We start from the raw sequence: 17,465 nt of genomic DNA, 5'->3' as shown, positions 1-17,465 counted from the left end.
CGGCACGGCGCGGCCGGCACGGCGGGGCCGGCACGGCGCGGCGGCTGCTGGGCCGGCACCGCCCGCCGCTTCCTTCAGCGCTGTTTGGGGACGGGGCCGCTCCGGGACGGCGGCCGCCCCCGCGCTCCGCCCCGGCCCGGCCGCGCAGCCACTCAGCGCCCGCGGGACCCGCGAAGGCGGTGGCTTTCCCGGCAGCGGCGGCGGCCGTGCCGGGCATCTTCGTCCGCGCTCACCGCTCCCGCGGCCCAGTATCCGAGCCCCGTGGCCCCGCGCCCCCCGTCCCCTGGGCAGCCCCTGCTCCGGGTGTCGTCGGTGAGTGGAGAAGCGGCCCTGCTCCGGGCGAGGCCGGTGAGTTCGGCGCTGGAGCAGGGAGCACTGTCGGCAACCCGGCGGGCAGCGCGGAGGAACAGCGGAGCTCTGGAAACAGCCCCGTGTGCGCCGGCTGCCGCTGCCGGGCAGGGATCTTGAAGGAGCCATCAGCCAGCCGAAACAGATTGGGAGTTTCGGGGCTGGCGCGCACCAAGTGCTTGGAATTGGTAGCTCCGGGTGAGGTTCTCCTCGGAGCGACAATGGTACTAGTCCTGATACCAGTTTTCCAAACCTTTTCGGCTATTTAATATACAACACACATTAAAACAACACATCACAGCCCCCAACACATCCACGTCTCAGGAGTAACAAAGCACGTGCCAGGGCGTGCCTAAAAGTAAGGGGAGATGCTTTAGAGCAGACAGGCCATAGGCTGGCGTCCTTACACGTGTCAGAGTTACCAAATTATTGCAGTGTCTTATCTTAAAGCACCTGTCATTAGATGGTAAATTTCATTACCCAGAGAGCAAGCTGGACTCCCCTTGAAAGTCAAACAGTTAATAAATTCGGTGCACTGAATACCACTTTGAAAAGGGTCTGCTGCCATTGTGTATGTAGCCTGGCTGACAGTATGTGGCAATATGTGCCTTTGAGATAATCCTTTGATCACTCCTTGAGCCCATTTCTGAGGCTACTTGCAATGACTAATTGAACCAAATAGTGTGGAATTAGGACACTCTTACTAAACCTGATAAGTCTCCCTATTCCCTTGTGGGTGTTTAGTTTCTGTGCTTTGCAGCCAGAGTCCTGCACTGAGTTTCTCTCAGACCCTAGTTTGGGTATGCACAGCTGCTGGGTTGTTGGGGCCATTTAAACAGAGCTAGGGTGAGCATCTCATTTTCAGGTTTGCTCTTCAAGGTACAAGACTGTGATTATACAATTTAAAAAATAGCACAAGTGTATTCAATACATCTCTAGTAATTTAAACGTTCTTTGCACCTTCATGTTGCAGCTGTGTGTCTACCCAAAGATACCACTTACTGTAATTAAATGAAATTGATATATCCCTTGGAAGGAAGAAAAACCTGAAATTTAAGTAGATTTCTTATATGTATGAGATGTAGTGGAAGCACTTCCCTTGCAATGGAATTTCAGGTAAAGCATGTCCATGGAGCCATGAAACACATTGTGGAGGTCTAAGCAGGACATGTGCTGAATGAATTAGGTATATTGAAGCAGCTCTTATGATGCTATGGCTTTGATTCCATGGAGATAGAATGCAAGGTGACAATGAATCATTTATAATGGAAAACAAACTGCAAAATTTAAAGTATATTCCTGCATATTATTTTTGTAGTGCCACTTTATTCTGAGGTCTGAAAGTGAACCCAAGTGAACCCAACAAGAAGTGCTCTTGTTGAAGATTCTGGAGAAACTGAAACAGGCTGTTGCAAGTTGAAAAACCTTTGAATGCAGCTGCTGCCAGATCCTTGCAAATGATGGTTTTGTTAAGTACCAGCTTTTGACTTTTTCAGTATTATAAAAGAAACACTAACAGACCATGTTAGCACAAAAAGAGTAATACACAATGTCAGTTCATGAAAAAATGCTGTGAAGCTATAAAAGTGTCTTTTCTACGTGCTTTATTTAATAGAAAACAAAATAAAGTGTGAATCTTAGGCATTGGCATAGGTTGTATCATAGTGCAGAAATAGTATGCAGAGCCAAGCAGCTTGCTTGGAGCCTGGGGTGAAAAAAAATTGGCAAGGACACTTTCTGGTTAGGCAGATAAAAGAGCATTGACTATATATTTCATTTGTGTTCCTTAGTTAATTTCTCTTCTCCTTTCGTTATCTTCACACCTTGTGCTCAGGCAGACCAGCACTTCATTTCTAAGGAGAAGGCAGTCATCCAAAAACCAGCTTAATGAAAATGCTGCATTGCACTGGATTATTCCTGCTGTACACTGCTGAGGAATGAGGTGTATGGTTTTGGGAGCTTCTGAAGCAAAGTACCCACAGTACTTTTGTGATATTGCTATTTTGTGTCATCAGACAATCTGGAATACCTGGAAACACAGATTTGTTTGTGAGTTGCCCTTCACAGATTTTTATATAGTAAAGTTTTGAAGAAAATGTTTTCAATTAACATTGCATCTTTTTAATCCTGAAGTTTATTTGGGATATAGTAACATCCCCATATAGTATACATGGAGGAATCTGGCCCTAGATGTACTGCTTTAGTCTCTGCTTGCTAAGTATAAACTTTTCACCACAGAAGAAAGAACCAAATGCTTTTTCCATTTACCATATTCCTGTTTGTATACATTAATTTAACTTATAAAAAGTACATAATTTATTCTAGATGTATTGACACTCACTATTGCAGTATTACATTTTATATGCAAATGAAATACATATAATTTCTGGGAAATTCAAAGTATCTGAAGTAGTACGTTCAAGAACAACTCAAGATGGTACTTTACAAAGAGGATAAAGAACTTTTTATGACACATATTTTAAATGTTATATGTTGCCTATTTTGATATTGGACATTCTCATTCCTATTCTTGCATTAGACTTTTTCTCAATTGTAATACTTAGAAAAATATTTATTTTATTATCAGAATTTACTCTGATATATTTTCACGTTCTTTTAAAAATAATTTATGTGCACAGAATTTTATATTAATTTATATTACAATATTTGGGAAACTTGATAGTGCCACCTACTGCTGAAAAAAAAACTTTTAAAAAACTTGCTAGTTTGGGTATGTCACCCTGGTTATCAAGAGTTTTCTAAAGCCTTCTGAGTTTACATTCTTGTAGAGAACTTTCTCACACAACTTTCTGTAAATAACCTATTGTTTTGCATTCTTTCATAGAGGCGGAGAAATTTGATGTACAGGTAGTTTGTCCAGTGTCGTTGGAGAGGTGGCACGTTTACCCTCCAATCCACTGGCACCTTTTGAGAACTATAAAATATTGGAGTCAGAAAAAATAAATTAGTTTCTTCATCGTGACCAAGGCTGTGGTGCGTCGTTTTTGCTTGTGTCATTTGGTGACAGGGTACCTTCAGATTAAAGGGCAATGTAAGAAAATATCTGTTGAAATGACAACTTTCAAACCTCTGAAAAATATTGGAGACAAGTCATGACTTGCCAAGTCAGCTCCAGTTACTGAATTTCTGACCTTTCAACCAGTGACTATTTTGACTGAAACTGTAATGAGAACTGACTCTGAGGATCTGGGATTTTGCATTTTTTTGATGTTACATTTTTAATAAAGAATTTTAGTTTAAAATCAATCCCTGTGATATCCCTAGAAAAACACTGATGAAAGGAATCAGTGAAGCAACATCTATTTTTCACTCAGTGGTAGGAAGACATGCTCTGTTTTACAGAGCATGAAATGTAAACCAAAGAGCCTGGAATTAGTGTGACATGTGACACAAGTTCTGTTCCCTTTTTACATCACACAGTCATGAGATGGACCATAGATCCCTGCTTGCTAGCTGGCATAAGATGGCATGTTTTCAGCCACCATGGCTGGAATTCATCTTCCCTAATCCCTACCAGCTAAAAGTTAGATGAGGTTAACATACAATCTGAAGTACAGTAGTGGTTTTTTCGTGTCTTCATGGAGAAGACCCTGTCTATAGGACTCGTGAAATAGTTACCATATGCCCACAACCTTTTCCCACATCCCAGTCATTAAATATTGGTTATGGTTTTGTTCCCAGGAACCGTGGAAATACAGGAAGTGGTAAGACTTTTTACGTGAATATGAGTAAGTAGAATATACACCCTTAATCTTCCTGAGGAAAGTTCAGCTTTAAATTTGACTCAGAGGAGTCAGGAGCAGTTGATCTTCTGCTGGTACTTGTCTCATCCTGTAGAATAAGCTGGCATTGATATGATTTGAATGCGTGATTGTCAGAGTTGCTGTCTTGTTACAGCTTGATGACTTAACCTTAGAAAGCAACTTCCTTTCAGTTTGAAAAATGATTGAGAACAATGTATTAAAAGAGATAAAAGATAACACAGGGATGTTTTAGCTATTGCTGAGCAGTGCTTGCACAGTGTCTGGGCCTTCTCTGTTTCTTGGGCTGCCCCAACAGGGAACTGACTGGCGGTGCACAAGGAGCTGGGAGGGGACACAGCTGAGACAGCTGACCCCTACAGACCACAGGGATATTCCAGACCATATGATGTTGTGCTCAGCATATACAGCTGGGAGAAGAAGGAAGGAAAGGAAGTTTGGACTGGGGGTATTTCTCTTCCCAAGTCACCAATACCTGTAATGAAGCCCTACTTTCCTGGAGATGGCTGAATGTGTGCCTGTCGATAGGAAGTGAATAAATTCCTTCTGCTTTGTTTGTGTGTGTGGCTTTTGCTTTCCCTATTAAACTGTCTTTATCTCAGTCCACAAATTTTCCCACTTTTACCATTCTAATTATCTCCCCCATCCCACTGGGGTAAGTGAGCATGTGACTGTGTGGGGCTGAGCTGCCCACTGGGGTTAAACCACGACAGTCCTGTTTTGGTGACCAACTTGGGGCTCAAATGCTTTGAGGTAATGACAGGTTTGGTCAGAGTTTGCTAGACTGAATTTATAGCTTTTAGTGCTATTTAGCTATTAATTGGTGGTGTGCTGTGCTTGCCATAGGTCTTGCTTGCCCTGCTGCACATTAGTCTAGACCTTGTTAGTGGCTTCTTTTCACTCTGTTTGCTGTTGGGCTTATCATCCTATCCAGCTGTGCCTGGGAGCATTTTGATAATAGCCCTGGCAATGTGCCTGGAATGGCCCCATGGCCTGGGTGTTGCTGCTGGCCCAAACAGGCTGCAGCTCCAGTGTCAGCTTGAATTGGAGGCACCTGACCTGTGGATAAGTCCCTGCAGGAGCAGGACAACCTGAAGTGTCTGTGGTTGTGGATAAGACCTTGTTGGAGCAGAAGCATCTGTGGCCATGGATATGTCTGTAGCACGGCAGGTACACCCCTGGAGAGACTGTGGCCCTTGGATAAGGCTGTGCTGGAGGAGGTGCACCTCAAAGTGACTGTGGCGGTGAGTAAGGCCAGGCCACATCACCTGTACCCTGCAGAGACTGTGGCCCATGAGTAGGTCCACACTGGAGCAGGTCCACCCCTAAGGGACTGGAGTCTCTGGATAAGTCCACAATGCAGCAGAGGCAAGGGTAGGAGTCCAAAGAGAGATGGAAACTGTAATAGATGCACCTTTAAATTGTTGTAAACTATGATCTCAGTTGCATATTACAGGATTACTGTAGCAGGAACCACTGCCAGTGCAGAACACACTGTTGAAGAAGTGGGGCATGTGCAGCAGTGACCCAACCTGAGCTGGCTTTGATGCCCAATAACTCCACACAACACAGCAGCTCTCTGGTCCTGAGTGACCACCAGAACAGAGAGATACTAATGCCCTGGACTAAATGAATTCAATGGACATTTCACAGGCGCTATATGGACATTTTACAGGGAATGATACCTGTGAAGATATCAAAGGATGGGAAAGAGGAAGGTGGCTAATGAGGATCTGTTGGATAGCATGGGACCTGAGCATGACGTAAATAGTAGGGAATAAGGTGTGGAGATTGCACTGGCTATGAGTGGGATAGAGTTAATTTTCTTCATAGTAGCTTGTATGGTGTTATGCTTTAGATTTGTGATGAAAACAGTGTTGATAAAACACTAATGTTTGTGCTTCTTATGTGACACAGGGAACACCTGCACTGTGACCAAGGAAGAAGGATGAGCACTCTCACCCTTGGATACGTATTTTCCTCATATGCAAAGTGCACAAGTTACAAATTAATGAATTGCATGTTATGAATTAGAGAACTTGTGAGTTAGAAACCTCATGACTGACGTGATAAATTAGTGAATTCATGAGCTAGACTAGTTTGATTGAGCCCTTCTTCATCATGTTTGCTTTCTTTCCTAATGAGCTTATAAAATAAAGTTTAATTTGCAAAGTACATTATCCTATGAATTTGAGAGATCCAAACAGACCATGACAGATTGAGTAGTCTGTGGCCCTTCTCCCTATTGCCTGTCCAGATATTTTAATACAGAGGCAAAAAGGCAATGACTAGGGTTCCTCCTCTGAAAGGAGTAGGAGAAATCCTTCATAACACTTAAGTTCTGTGTGCCTTGTCTACCCCACATTTTGTTTTCCTTTAAGAGCTTTGCCAAAGACTTCTGGTGGCTGCTTTTATTTTTCAGGGAAGTTATAGTCCACTCAGTCCTTCCCTCTTGTTTCACTCACTATGGACTATGGAGTTCAAGTGTTAATGGGTGTCAGCCTAAATAATTAAAAGCAATGCACACTGTATCCCAGAAAACTAGAAAGGTTGCAAACGTGCTTCTTCTGTCACAGAGAATATGCAAACTCAAATCACAGTCAGCAGGAAAATGAATAAGCTATTTGATAATGCCATGTGCAACAGAACAGCATAATAAAAATGAAATTATTTAAAGTAGCATTCAAATGACACAGTCATCATTGATTTAGTCTCCAATTATGCAGAGGTAATTGTATTAACATACTGCCTTATTCAGTTTGGTGGGAAAACAATTGAAAGTTTTAGTGTCCTGGCATCTGCAAATAATAAATGATATGATCTGTGCACCCAATCCAACTAGAATCCTAATGTTTGTTTTACCCATACTACAGTATCAGTATGCCTGAGATGGAAGATACTTCTATGACTTTCTGGAGCCAAGACAGTTCTGGAATAAATCTAGAATAGAATAACCATTCTAGAAATAAATACTGAAATATGCTAAAATAGATAAATGAATTAATGACCCTGAATATATTTCTATTTACAATACAGGTTCAATTGTGTGAATAGAAATGTTCGCAGCCTGCATTGCATTGAATATAGTGGGAAGAGTTTTAAAAGACTTAGTTTTGTGACTTCAACTGCTGAAGCCAGACTAACTCTAAATAAACATTTTACAAAGACTCTAAAAGCATCACGAGCTTTAGAGTCAGAATCCCATGTTTGACATGCTTTTGAACCCCCCACTATCCTCCAAGTGTTGGAACACAGTTATGCCATAGGTGAGCTGAGCCACCTCTTGCCTGCCTTTCTTTCCCTTTAAATTCTCAGGCATTCCCAGGAATCCCTAGATTTTTCTGAACTGCACACTGTAATTGTTCATGGATTTTTTGTCACCCCTTCCACACCCAAAAAAATCCAGAAAGTGTGAAAGTGAGAATAATGCAGAGGTCTCCTTGACTATTATTTTCTGATGCAAGACATAATACAAGCATTGGTAGAATATCTGTTCTATCAAAGTATTTTAGTATACTAAATCTATACAAATAGAACTCTTAACAGAAACTATCTTTAATCTAGGTTTGTTCATAATCTCTTCTAGGGAATACCTTCCTTATCTTCTAACTCTACATTCTGTGTGTCCTCTGTAAAAAAAAAAAGTGTTTGCTAAACAGGGGAGACCCTAAGTTATTTACTGTTCTGATTTTCAGAGAGAATGGGACAAGCTGGCTGCTTTACCACCCTTTATTTTTTCTTTCCTTTTTTTTTTTTTTTAAATATTTTCCTCCTGATTGTCACATGACATGGGAATATAAAACATTGTTTACTCCCTCAGCCTCATGTAACACCCCACATATTCTACTGTTGCAGCAGGCAGTTCGTCATTACCAAGTTTCAAATCTAAACAATTTGCTGTCTCTATTCACACTGTTCTACAGGAGCTGCTCTTGGAGCAGCTGCACTGGTGCTGGCCCAGACTGTATTTGAATAGGAAGCAGTAGCAAAGAATCAGTGTGGTCCTTAGCACTGGACTGGACCATGTTTTTATCTAAATACCTATTAGAAGCATGGGAGGTTTGTCTCTGGGAGTGAGTTTCTGAGAAAACAAAACCTAAGCTTGATTCTCAGAATATATAAATGCAACCCTCGTTTTTATGCGCTCTGGGGATCTGCTACCTGAGTAATTTTGTGGCTGCTCAGCAGCAGCAGCAGCTAACAAAGCAGTGTCAGTATCTCTGGCAGCCCATGACCTGCTAACCTCTTTTTTCTACGTCCTATTTCTAAGTAGCTTGTTCCAGAAGAAGTTATCCGCTATGAGTTCCCCTTAATCACTCTTAAAGGTTTGGAAAAGTTAAACATATGCACATATTTCCAAATAAGCTTGGCTTCCAGCCAATTATTGGTTTTCTGGCTTTTTTTTCAGAATTCTTTCTCATTTATCTTTTTTCTTTTTGACAGTGTTGGGGATACAACAGAATATTTTAGGCCTAAATGAAAAAGAAAATTACTTAATCTGATGATGTTACTGCTCTTCATGTGGAGTCTACAATGACATTGCTCTTTTGCCTTGCCATATCCTATGCAAACTCACATCTAGAAGCCAAGGAAGAAGGACAGTTTCCCATCATTTTCTTTTGCAATTCATAGTTTTCAAGCTATTTATTCCACTGAAAGATTATCTGGATTATTTGTACACTATTTATCAATTTGCCTTATTCTAGGTCAAAACAACCACTTTTGAGTGCATCGTTTCTTTACACCTCATCTATAATTCTTCATTTGCAGATTTTTGAGTAAATGTAAGCAGAGTTCTGAAGTTCACTTCATTATCCTGTTGAAAATATTTTTTAAAAAATCAGTCCTCACCCCCATATTTCTCACAGCCCAAACATCTCCTCACAGTTCAATGTATCCTATGCCTCTGCAGCTCTGTATTGAGGTTCCCAGTATATACTGGGGTTTCCAGCATAAGGTAAACCATGTTTAAGAGGGAGAAGCCAATGTGGGAGCTGGAGCAGCAGTTTGGTAGCTGGCAGAGCGAGGCAGCTGGGCTGCAAGCAGCCTGAAAGCATCCCAGGGAAATGGCTTGCTGTTGGCAAGGTGTCAGCAGCAGTGGCAAGACAGAAGGAGGCAGGAGACATGACAGAACTGCAGATGTGACTGGCAGAAGACTGGTGTCAAATGGTGCCAACAAAACCCACCCCAAAAGATTGTATTCTTCATTTTTGACTCAGCTGCAGGGCTGATAATGCTGCCGCTGTCAAGAGATAATTGTGCTCACAGGAGTTGCCCTGTTTGTTCCTAGAAAGCCATGGTGCAGTGGTGCTGCTTCTGCAGCCCCTGAGTTACATGAGGGCAGCTGGTAAGGAGCCTGTAATGCACCTGCACTGCAGCACCAGCACTGAGCTGGGCAGTCAGCGCCTGTGCTCAGAGCACGGCTGTCCTCGGCAGCTCACAGCTGGCACAGCAAAGCCAGCTGGAATTCATCTTTCAACTTAAATCTTTACAAAATATTATTTGAAACCTTTTTTAAAAATCTGCTACATTGCATCTGCTGCCTTCTCTTCATCAATTCCTTTTATAAATCTGTGTAAACTTCCTTTTATAAATCTGTTTGCACTCACGTTTACATGGTAATTTTTTTTTAATAAGACCATATTATTTTTAGACTGTGGCCCTAGAACCTTCCAGATGGTGAGCAATCACACTGCAATATTTCTAGTAATACTCACTAGGAACAGAAATTATGCTTAGGAGAAACTGATGCCAAGTACCACTCCTTTTCCTTGTGAAAACTGGTGAGATGTTTTGTTAATAGATGTTTCTCAGCTTTCTATATCTATTGTGGTGATAATTGATGTTGTAATTTCAATAAGTGTATCATGTGCTCCAGAAACTATAGCAGAATGCAGCTACTATCCCAATGCAGCAAACATAAAGGATTGCCTGTATTCATTTGCAGTTTCTTAACCAATTGAGTAAGAATCTGATTTTCTATCAAGCTCTCTGTTTGCAAGGTTACAAAGGCTGCTTTTCTTAGCATGCAGTATGTATAATGTTAGCTCACAGACTGTTTTCAAGTGCAACAAAAGGTGGAGGTGTGTTGCTTGATGGAAACAAGTCCACTGACTGTGTATGTTTTGCTTAGGTGAGCTGATAATACCGAGCAAAAAAAGTAGGCCTGGAGTAGCCCCCATGCTATAATTTGAGATATTCAGGATCTCTGTAACTCTTATTAGGTTAATATGCAAACAATGAAAATGAGAACTTTTTGGAATGAAATTTTGCTGCAGTTCACACATGTAACTTTTTCTTTACTAATATAGACAGTAACTTGGCTGTATTAATTGGCTAGCTTTGATAAACTAAATTGCTGGGACTCTGCCTGATTTCCTTGCAAAATGTGAAGCTGTTTTTAAAGAGATTTGGTGAGAAAACACAGCACAGTGAAATTTCACTAACTTCGGCTGGCTTGTAATGGAAAGGCCTGCAGTTACCCTCAGGCATGAACTTGATTACATGAAGAATAAAACATACAAAATAAATCACATGCTTTAATTCTAAATTACATTATTTGATGTAATAAGAACTTCCATACCAGATAAAATCTAAATTAGTTGTCTGCCAATAGTAATTCCCAGGTGTCTCTGAGGAAATTGGCCTATTCTTCAACCTCCTTTCCCCCCTCTGCAAGTATAATTGATAATTATGTAACAGCCTGGCTCTAGGGGAAGTTATTGTCTAACCTCAGGCTGGTGGCTGATTTATGCCCTGAACTGTGAACATTTATATCCATTATGAATTTTTATCAGGTCCAATCTAATTCCCGGACAAATGTATGAATATGTATGTATAACCTTTTACTGAATCCTGCTAAGCACTTGGCCTAAATGATATCATTTGCCAGCATGTTTCACAGGCATATTACTTTGACTTTAAATATAATGCCTTTTACTTTCATTATGACCATCAATATTTGCTTGGGGAATGTATCAGTGGTAGTGATAACCCCCAATATCCTTTTCCCCAGTAACTGCCTGCTCTGAACAGCTTTCAAGCCTCAGCTGGATCCTGTGTGCCTGTGCTGGACCAGAAGGTAACAATCTCCAGCCTGCCAACATTTCCTGCTCCATCCCTCTTAGTCCAGACCTCACCTTTTACATTATGGGTTGACGACAGGTAGAAGGATGATGCTTGCAGTAAATGAAAAGGTTAAAGTGTCTTTAGGACTACAATCACTCTACTGCACCATGACTTCCTGAATTTGTGGGGGTCATTTCCTTTTAATGTCAATAGAAGAGTTTATTTTGGGGAGAAGAAGCTGTTTTGGACTATGGGAAAGACATTAGTTTTGATTTGTGTTGGGTCAGGTCAAAGAGGTGCTTTTGTAAAATACTGGGGAGGGAGGACTTAATCTTGGGGTGGGCTATTACAGCTACATTTTATCACAGGAAAAGGGTAGATTATGTTTAATTTGGAGGAAATTGGTTATACCTGCTAAAAGAAGGTTTGATTAAGAATGATTCTGAATAGCAGAGTAAGAACTGTTTTACCTAAGATGGAATTTCACTGAATGTCTACATGGGCTAACTACTGTCATGATAAGAATAGTTGGGTTTTGACTAGAGGCAAAAGAAGGTGAGACAGACTGTTGGAAAGATCATGCAGAAGCAGCAAGAAAAAACTGTTTTCCTTTTTTCTCTCAGTCCTAAGACATTATTGGTGGCACCTGCAATGAAAAGAAGACAATGAGGCCAAGTTCAATGGTCCATGCATGAAAAAAATACAAGTTTGTGAATCCTCATAACACACTCTCAGTGAGGAACTATTATTGGACTGGAGGAGTGTATGAAGAACAGTAATATATGCAAAGCCAAAAGGGACATGTGGGGTGGTTACAACAGATAGTTGGCAGTAACTCCATACAGTGATCACAGTCAGTATTAAGCATCTGTGGACTTAACCACAAAACTTCAATTTTGGTGTAAATTCTTTAGCTTGGGAGTGAGTGCTGAGATATGGTCTCTTGTTGGTTCACTTAATTATATAATGAACAGCTCTGAAGTTTTTATTTGGATTAAAATTTCCCTTGAACTCAAGTAATTTAGATCTGAGGTTTTGGCTCTAGTCCCTTCCCAGCTTGTACTCAATATAAATTACTCTCCTAGAACTATGACATGTTCAATTTATCCTCCATTTTAGATGGTTGAAAAGTGCATGCATAATTCTGTGCTTGACACACTTTCTGTAATCTACTGTGACGAATAGACCAAATGACGGAAACTGCTAGGTAATACACTTTATTTTAGTCATGAATCCACACCCAGCTGTAGTTAAAACACCAGGCATTTGAATTATTTGATTTGAATCAACTCCAAATTCAATCTTATGCAAACACAGAAAGAGAGAGGGAAAAGAAGTCCCGGTATTAACCCAGTGATTTATGTGTGGGAACATAAGGCCATAACAAGCAGCAATTGGCCAATTGTAAAAAAAGGAACGGACCACCATGAAAAATCTGACAACTTTTCACTGGAATTGCTGTGATTGAGGGGTTGGGAACATAGTGATACTTTTAAACATAGATAATGACCACAAGAAAAGTAGACTCAGGGACCAGGAGTCCCCAAATTCCACCTTCTGTCAAAAATACTGGTCAAGCTCAATACACCCATCTCCACTCACACTGGAGGATTTCCATGATGCAGTACAACAGAGGATAACAAATATTCCCATTCTGGAGAGAAAAAAAGAATGTAGTTATATCACACCTGTCTGAGAGAAGTATATATTTTTTTCATGATCTAATTCCTAATAACTCTGTCAAAGTAAGAGCTGTGTCCAGAACTAATGAACCTTGGTGTTGAGTTTGCATCTCCTGGGTCAATCTGACTTGCCCATGAGGGCCACGAGTTTAGGTACAGGGAGGCAAAGTCACCTGAACATTCCCCAGGAGAAAGGAGGAGTGCTAGAATTTGGTCAGCATTAGAAATCCCACAGGGATAATGACTTGAGGATTATTTTATACTCTGAAATATTACTGTTTTTCTAGGAGCTCTTTTTACTATGTAGCAAGGCCATGTTTGCCTGACCAAATGATAGGAAAGGCAGCCAAAACAACTTTTTAGCTACACCTACTAATTCCAGTATTCAACTCAACCCAACCAAAGTGGTTTCTGGGTAGTGGCCTTGAAAGCTTGTTACTGCAGTTCTCTTTACCCACTGGTGCCCAGAGAGGCTCTGAATGACCTTCCTCTGAAGTTACACATGGATAGGTCCAACTTCTTGTAGCTCTTTAAGCAATCTTCTCCTCAGCCAGAGACCTATCCCCTAGGATAGGCCCCTAGGCATCCCCTAATTTGATGCCTCTCAGTGAAATTTTTTTCTCTCAATTATCATGCCAAACAGTTGTCCGCTTTGTTAGTTTTTTTCACAGAAAGGCACCTGTTCAATTTTAGATACTGTTCAGCCTGTTCCACTTCAGTGGTCTGCACTGCTCCTCCGAGAGCCCTGAGCTTTCCACATATTTCAGGCTGCCAGCTCTCTTATGCGCTTTTCCCCAGCAGCCAATTTTGCTCGGAAGCTCTTACGACTGAGCCAGCTTCCATTCCTTCATAAAGGGATACCCTCTTGTTATTGCAATTGAGGAGTTTCATAAGAGGCTTTTAATGTCTCCAGAGTGGTGTTGTGTACAATAAAATCCTGAATTAAGCTTTACCTAACGCTTGTTCATGCATTACTGATTTACTGGCAAATTGCATTTGTTTCTGCTCTTGACAAATACTTTTAGGTTTATTTCTAATACCACAATTCCATGATCAGATTAATATAGGCTTAAATAAAATGTTATGTGCTTAGTTTGAGTAGCAGGAGCATTTCCAAGCCTGAATCACTAATATGTACACTGCCATCTTGTGTCCTGAAATTCTAGTTAATATAAAAATGCACAATATACATGGAGCTTTTCACGAAATATGAGCTATATGAGTGGAATCTGCAAGGTTATCAAAAGATCTTTACTGTAATCTCCTTCTCTTTCTTGTAAAATGTAAAATAGTCATTAAAACAGCAAGTCTCATTGATAACTCAAAATCCATCCTTTCTAAGGATCTTTTCCTTTTAATTAGTGATTTGTGGGTAACCCAGTGGAAAAAGAAAAAGGCTACAGAGAAAATTCTGCTACAGCCAAGCCACTCTCTTTTGGTATGGCTCTGTTGCAAGGCAACCTCTGAGCTGGTGTGGGGTTCTCAGAGCAGTTCTATGCCAAATGTTTCTCTTCTGCCAAAAGGGGGTATGATAGAAAAGACTGAAGATTTTTATTTTTAGCTGGAATTCTCCCTTTGGAGCAACTGTGGTCCGAACATAACTAGATCATCACTGAGTCTGCTCCAGTGCCCACCAGAGGACTGGGCACCTGTTTGCAAGAGGACCTAAAGTGACATGTACTTATAAAATGAAGAAAGTGAATCTAACATTTCTGGTCCACAGTGTTTATTCAAAACTGGAATTAAAACACAAAACCAATGATATTTTGGTGGATGAAATAAGTACTGCATGCTCTTTTTCTAAAAATGATTATTCCTTTATAACATGCTAATCAAAGAAGCCTTTTTGTACATTCATACTTCCAATTGCTTTCACTGTATATAACATTTAGCTCTGCCTTTTTGTCATGTTTTTATTAATTTTAGCTTCTTTCTTCTGTTGTTTATTATTGCAAATGTGTAGGAGCAGTCTCAAGCAGTTTTGAACAGTGGCTCTACAAAACCCCAAAGATTTAGTCCATGCTTGTTGCCTGAAACAAGCATAATGAGCAAGATAGGGAAAAGGGTGCAAAATCAAATACTAAGCTTAGAGACACCTGGGGCAGGGCAGAAAACAGTAAAAGCCTATCAGGGTAATAGATGCCAAGGTAAAATGGTAGAAAACATTAGCAGGGGACAGAAGCACTCTTGGCCTTACCCTCTCAGACATTTGCCTTGGTTAGTGGCTTTCCATGCCAAAAATTTTTCTTTCCACCTGTTTGGTATTTCTTAGCCAAGTGTGTACACACATTTGTGTACTTGAACTTAGAGTATTATTTACCACCTCTGAAAGGCAAACATTTGAGGCACCCATTATTGTCTGAGGCAGGCAGGGCTTCTGTCTCCCAAGGTCGGTTTTTTTATGCCTTACATGCATAATATAAAATGATACAGAATTTAAAGAACCTCCCTTTCTTGTGACATGAGCAGTTACAATAACTTGAAAGAGCTTTCGCTTCTGTAACAATGCTTTTACAATACATTACTGCTTTATGTACTTGTCTTCAAAAAGCAACGTGTGTATTGTGGCCTGGTTGCATAACCTCCTGCTCAGTAACAGGACAACATTAAAACTGTTTGCACAACACAGTGTTTAAGTAATGCAAAAAGCTTATTGAAAAGGGCTGTGTAATTTCATAATCTGGAATGCTTTGCTAAGATTGTTAATGCTATTTTATTTACTTTATCTGCCCATAAGATCCCTGCCAGTTTTCTTCGTTTTCCAGTGGAGAGTCATACTTCCTTACTTTATATCCTTTGCTGGGTTATTATCCAAGAGATTTTCAGATAGAAAAAGCTAATTTGTTACATATGAGGAAAGATAAAACAATAACTCAAATACTGCTAGAAGTTACATAAAATTAAGCAAGAAACTGTCTTCTGTAATCTCTGTTCTACTGTACCCTTTGATGTGGTGTGCATTTACCTCCCTGGTGACCGAGTAGCACTGGCTGTAATAGTTACGGGAAAAGCAGAAGAGGGAAAACTACTGCAAACAGAGCAGGTCTGGGAGGAGAACTGATGTCTTTTGTGTCCTCAGTTCCTGGAGATGTTGGCTGACACAGCCTGTGACTGGTCAGTCCAAGCCTCTCAAGCATGCCATGCTCCAGCTTTTGAGTGCCTGCCAACAGTTGCCATACTGTGTTAGACTGCATAACATCCTAGCAATGGATGAAAGTTTGTTGTTTCCATTTCCAGTTTGCTTTCCATTAGCTGGTTCATTTTGTGACTGTGAGACCTTCACTGATGCTAGAAGATGCCTGTCCATCAGCTGGCCCATTTTGGTAACTACAAACCAGCAGAAGTGGATGGTGAGAGACAAAATACTAGAGATAATTCTAAGTGTGTGAATTCTAAGTAACTCTGGATGAGTTACTACATGCTGCAGTACCACGTCTGAGCTGCTGGGTGAATCCTAAATGTGAACTAAATGTTAACTCAAGTTTAGACTTTCACATTCCCATCTAAGAGTGCCCTCTGACCACCTAAAGTCGTGAGCATTAGCCAAAATTGCAACCCCCGTGTGCAGCTGGGTCCAGCTAAACCAACAGTATCCTTTAAAGATCAAAGAACTCAGAGAAAGAACAGCATCAGGGAAGGGCAGATAGAGCTGCACTGAACAAAACCTCAAAGCATTTTATATTTTATCCTGTAATTAAGCTTAATATTTCTAAGCTTTTCCAAGGGTACAAAGCCTACCATGTCTGTTATTGCAGTCTTGGCTCCCCTCGTAGAAGTAAACTACCCCACATCTCTAGAGCATGCACTACATTTCCCAGAGGCCTTGCATGTACTTTATCACTCAAGCATACTTGTCTGAAGAAAAAGGAGCTCTGCCACTGAGCACAAAATAACAGGTCTTGAATTTAAAGTTTCTTAGGTTTTTGTTTTATGTTTTAACAAAGCTGCCTTTCCTTTAAAGTGTCCATCTGCAGGGCTATAAACATTAGTGAGGAAGCCTCTGCTTAGGTTTATTTTCTGTAAGCAAGAGCAGTTGGCCATCTGCTGGGTAAAAGGAAGGTTGGGCTTTGGTGGATTTGGAAGCAAAGGTCACAAACAGCACATCCCAGTCCTTTGCCAATGACACATTTAGGCTGTGACAGATCAGAACATGTTTTGTTAATCCACCCTACTCAGCTTTCCAGATCTCCTTAGATCAGAACTCAGAATCATTGAATCTCAAATGGCCCTCACACAGAAGTGCTGTCTGCGTAAGAGAATTGCTGTCCCAAATGCAGTAGGTCAAATGAGAAGATGTCACCAGGTCTCAGGGTCTAGCTTCAGCCTCTGTGTTTCAGGATGTGAGATGGGGATGTCTGTGGTAGCTGGGGACTCCAGAACCCACTGCTGGGCCTGTGCTGGAACCTCCTGCAGGGATTTGCAGGGCTGAGGACAAAACTTGCCACAGAGGCAGTGATTAAAATCAGCTCTTTACAGGTCAGCACTCCAGAAGTCTGAGGGATGCTTGTGCAGCTGGCTTTGGAGTCTCGTTCCAACACCTGCTACATTCTGAAGAGTCTTGGAAGCAATGTACAAGGTAAGATAG

General features: G+C 41.0%; 1 protein-coding gene across 7 annotated transcripts in view; it reads left to right on the top strand.

The window, feature by feature from the left end:
* Positions 1–207: 207 nt before the first annotated feature.
* AGPS (alkylglycerone phosphate synthase) overlaps positions 208–17,465 on the top strand; it is a 77,272-nt gene continuing 60,014 nt past the window's right edge. For 2 of the 7 annotated variants that reach the window (XM_053947066.1, XM_053947058.1), the window contains exons 1-2: positions 208–2,397; positions 17,357–17,456. In XM_053947066.1, coding sequence (XP_053803041.1) covers positions 2,286–2,397; positions 17,357–17,456 — 212 coding nt within the window. In that variant the 5' untranslated portion in view covers positions 208–2,285. Of the gene's footprint in view, positions 2,398–11,150; positions 11,212–16,117; positions 16,231–17,356; positions 17,457–17,465 lie in introns of those variants that run through there. The other 5 variants (XM_053947062.1, XM_053947063.1, XM_053947060.1 and 2 more) reach the window with 5 other exon arrangements.

The sequence above is a fragment of the Vidua chalybeata genome, chromosome 7, assembly GCF_026979565.1.
Source record: "Vidua chalybeata isolate OUT-0048 chromosome 7, bVidCha1 merged haplotype, whole genome shotgun sequence".
Classification (NCBI taxonomy): Eukaryota; Metazoa; Chordata; class Aves; order Passeriformes; family Viduidae; genus Vidua; species Vidua chalybeata.
Note: the sequence above shows the minus strand (reverse complement) of the source record. Positions and strands in the feature narration are given on the sequence as shown.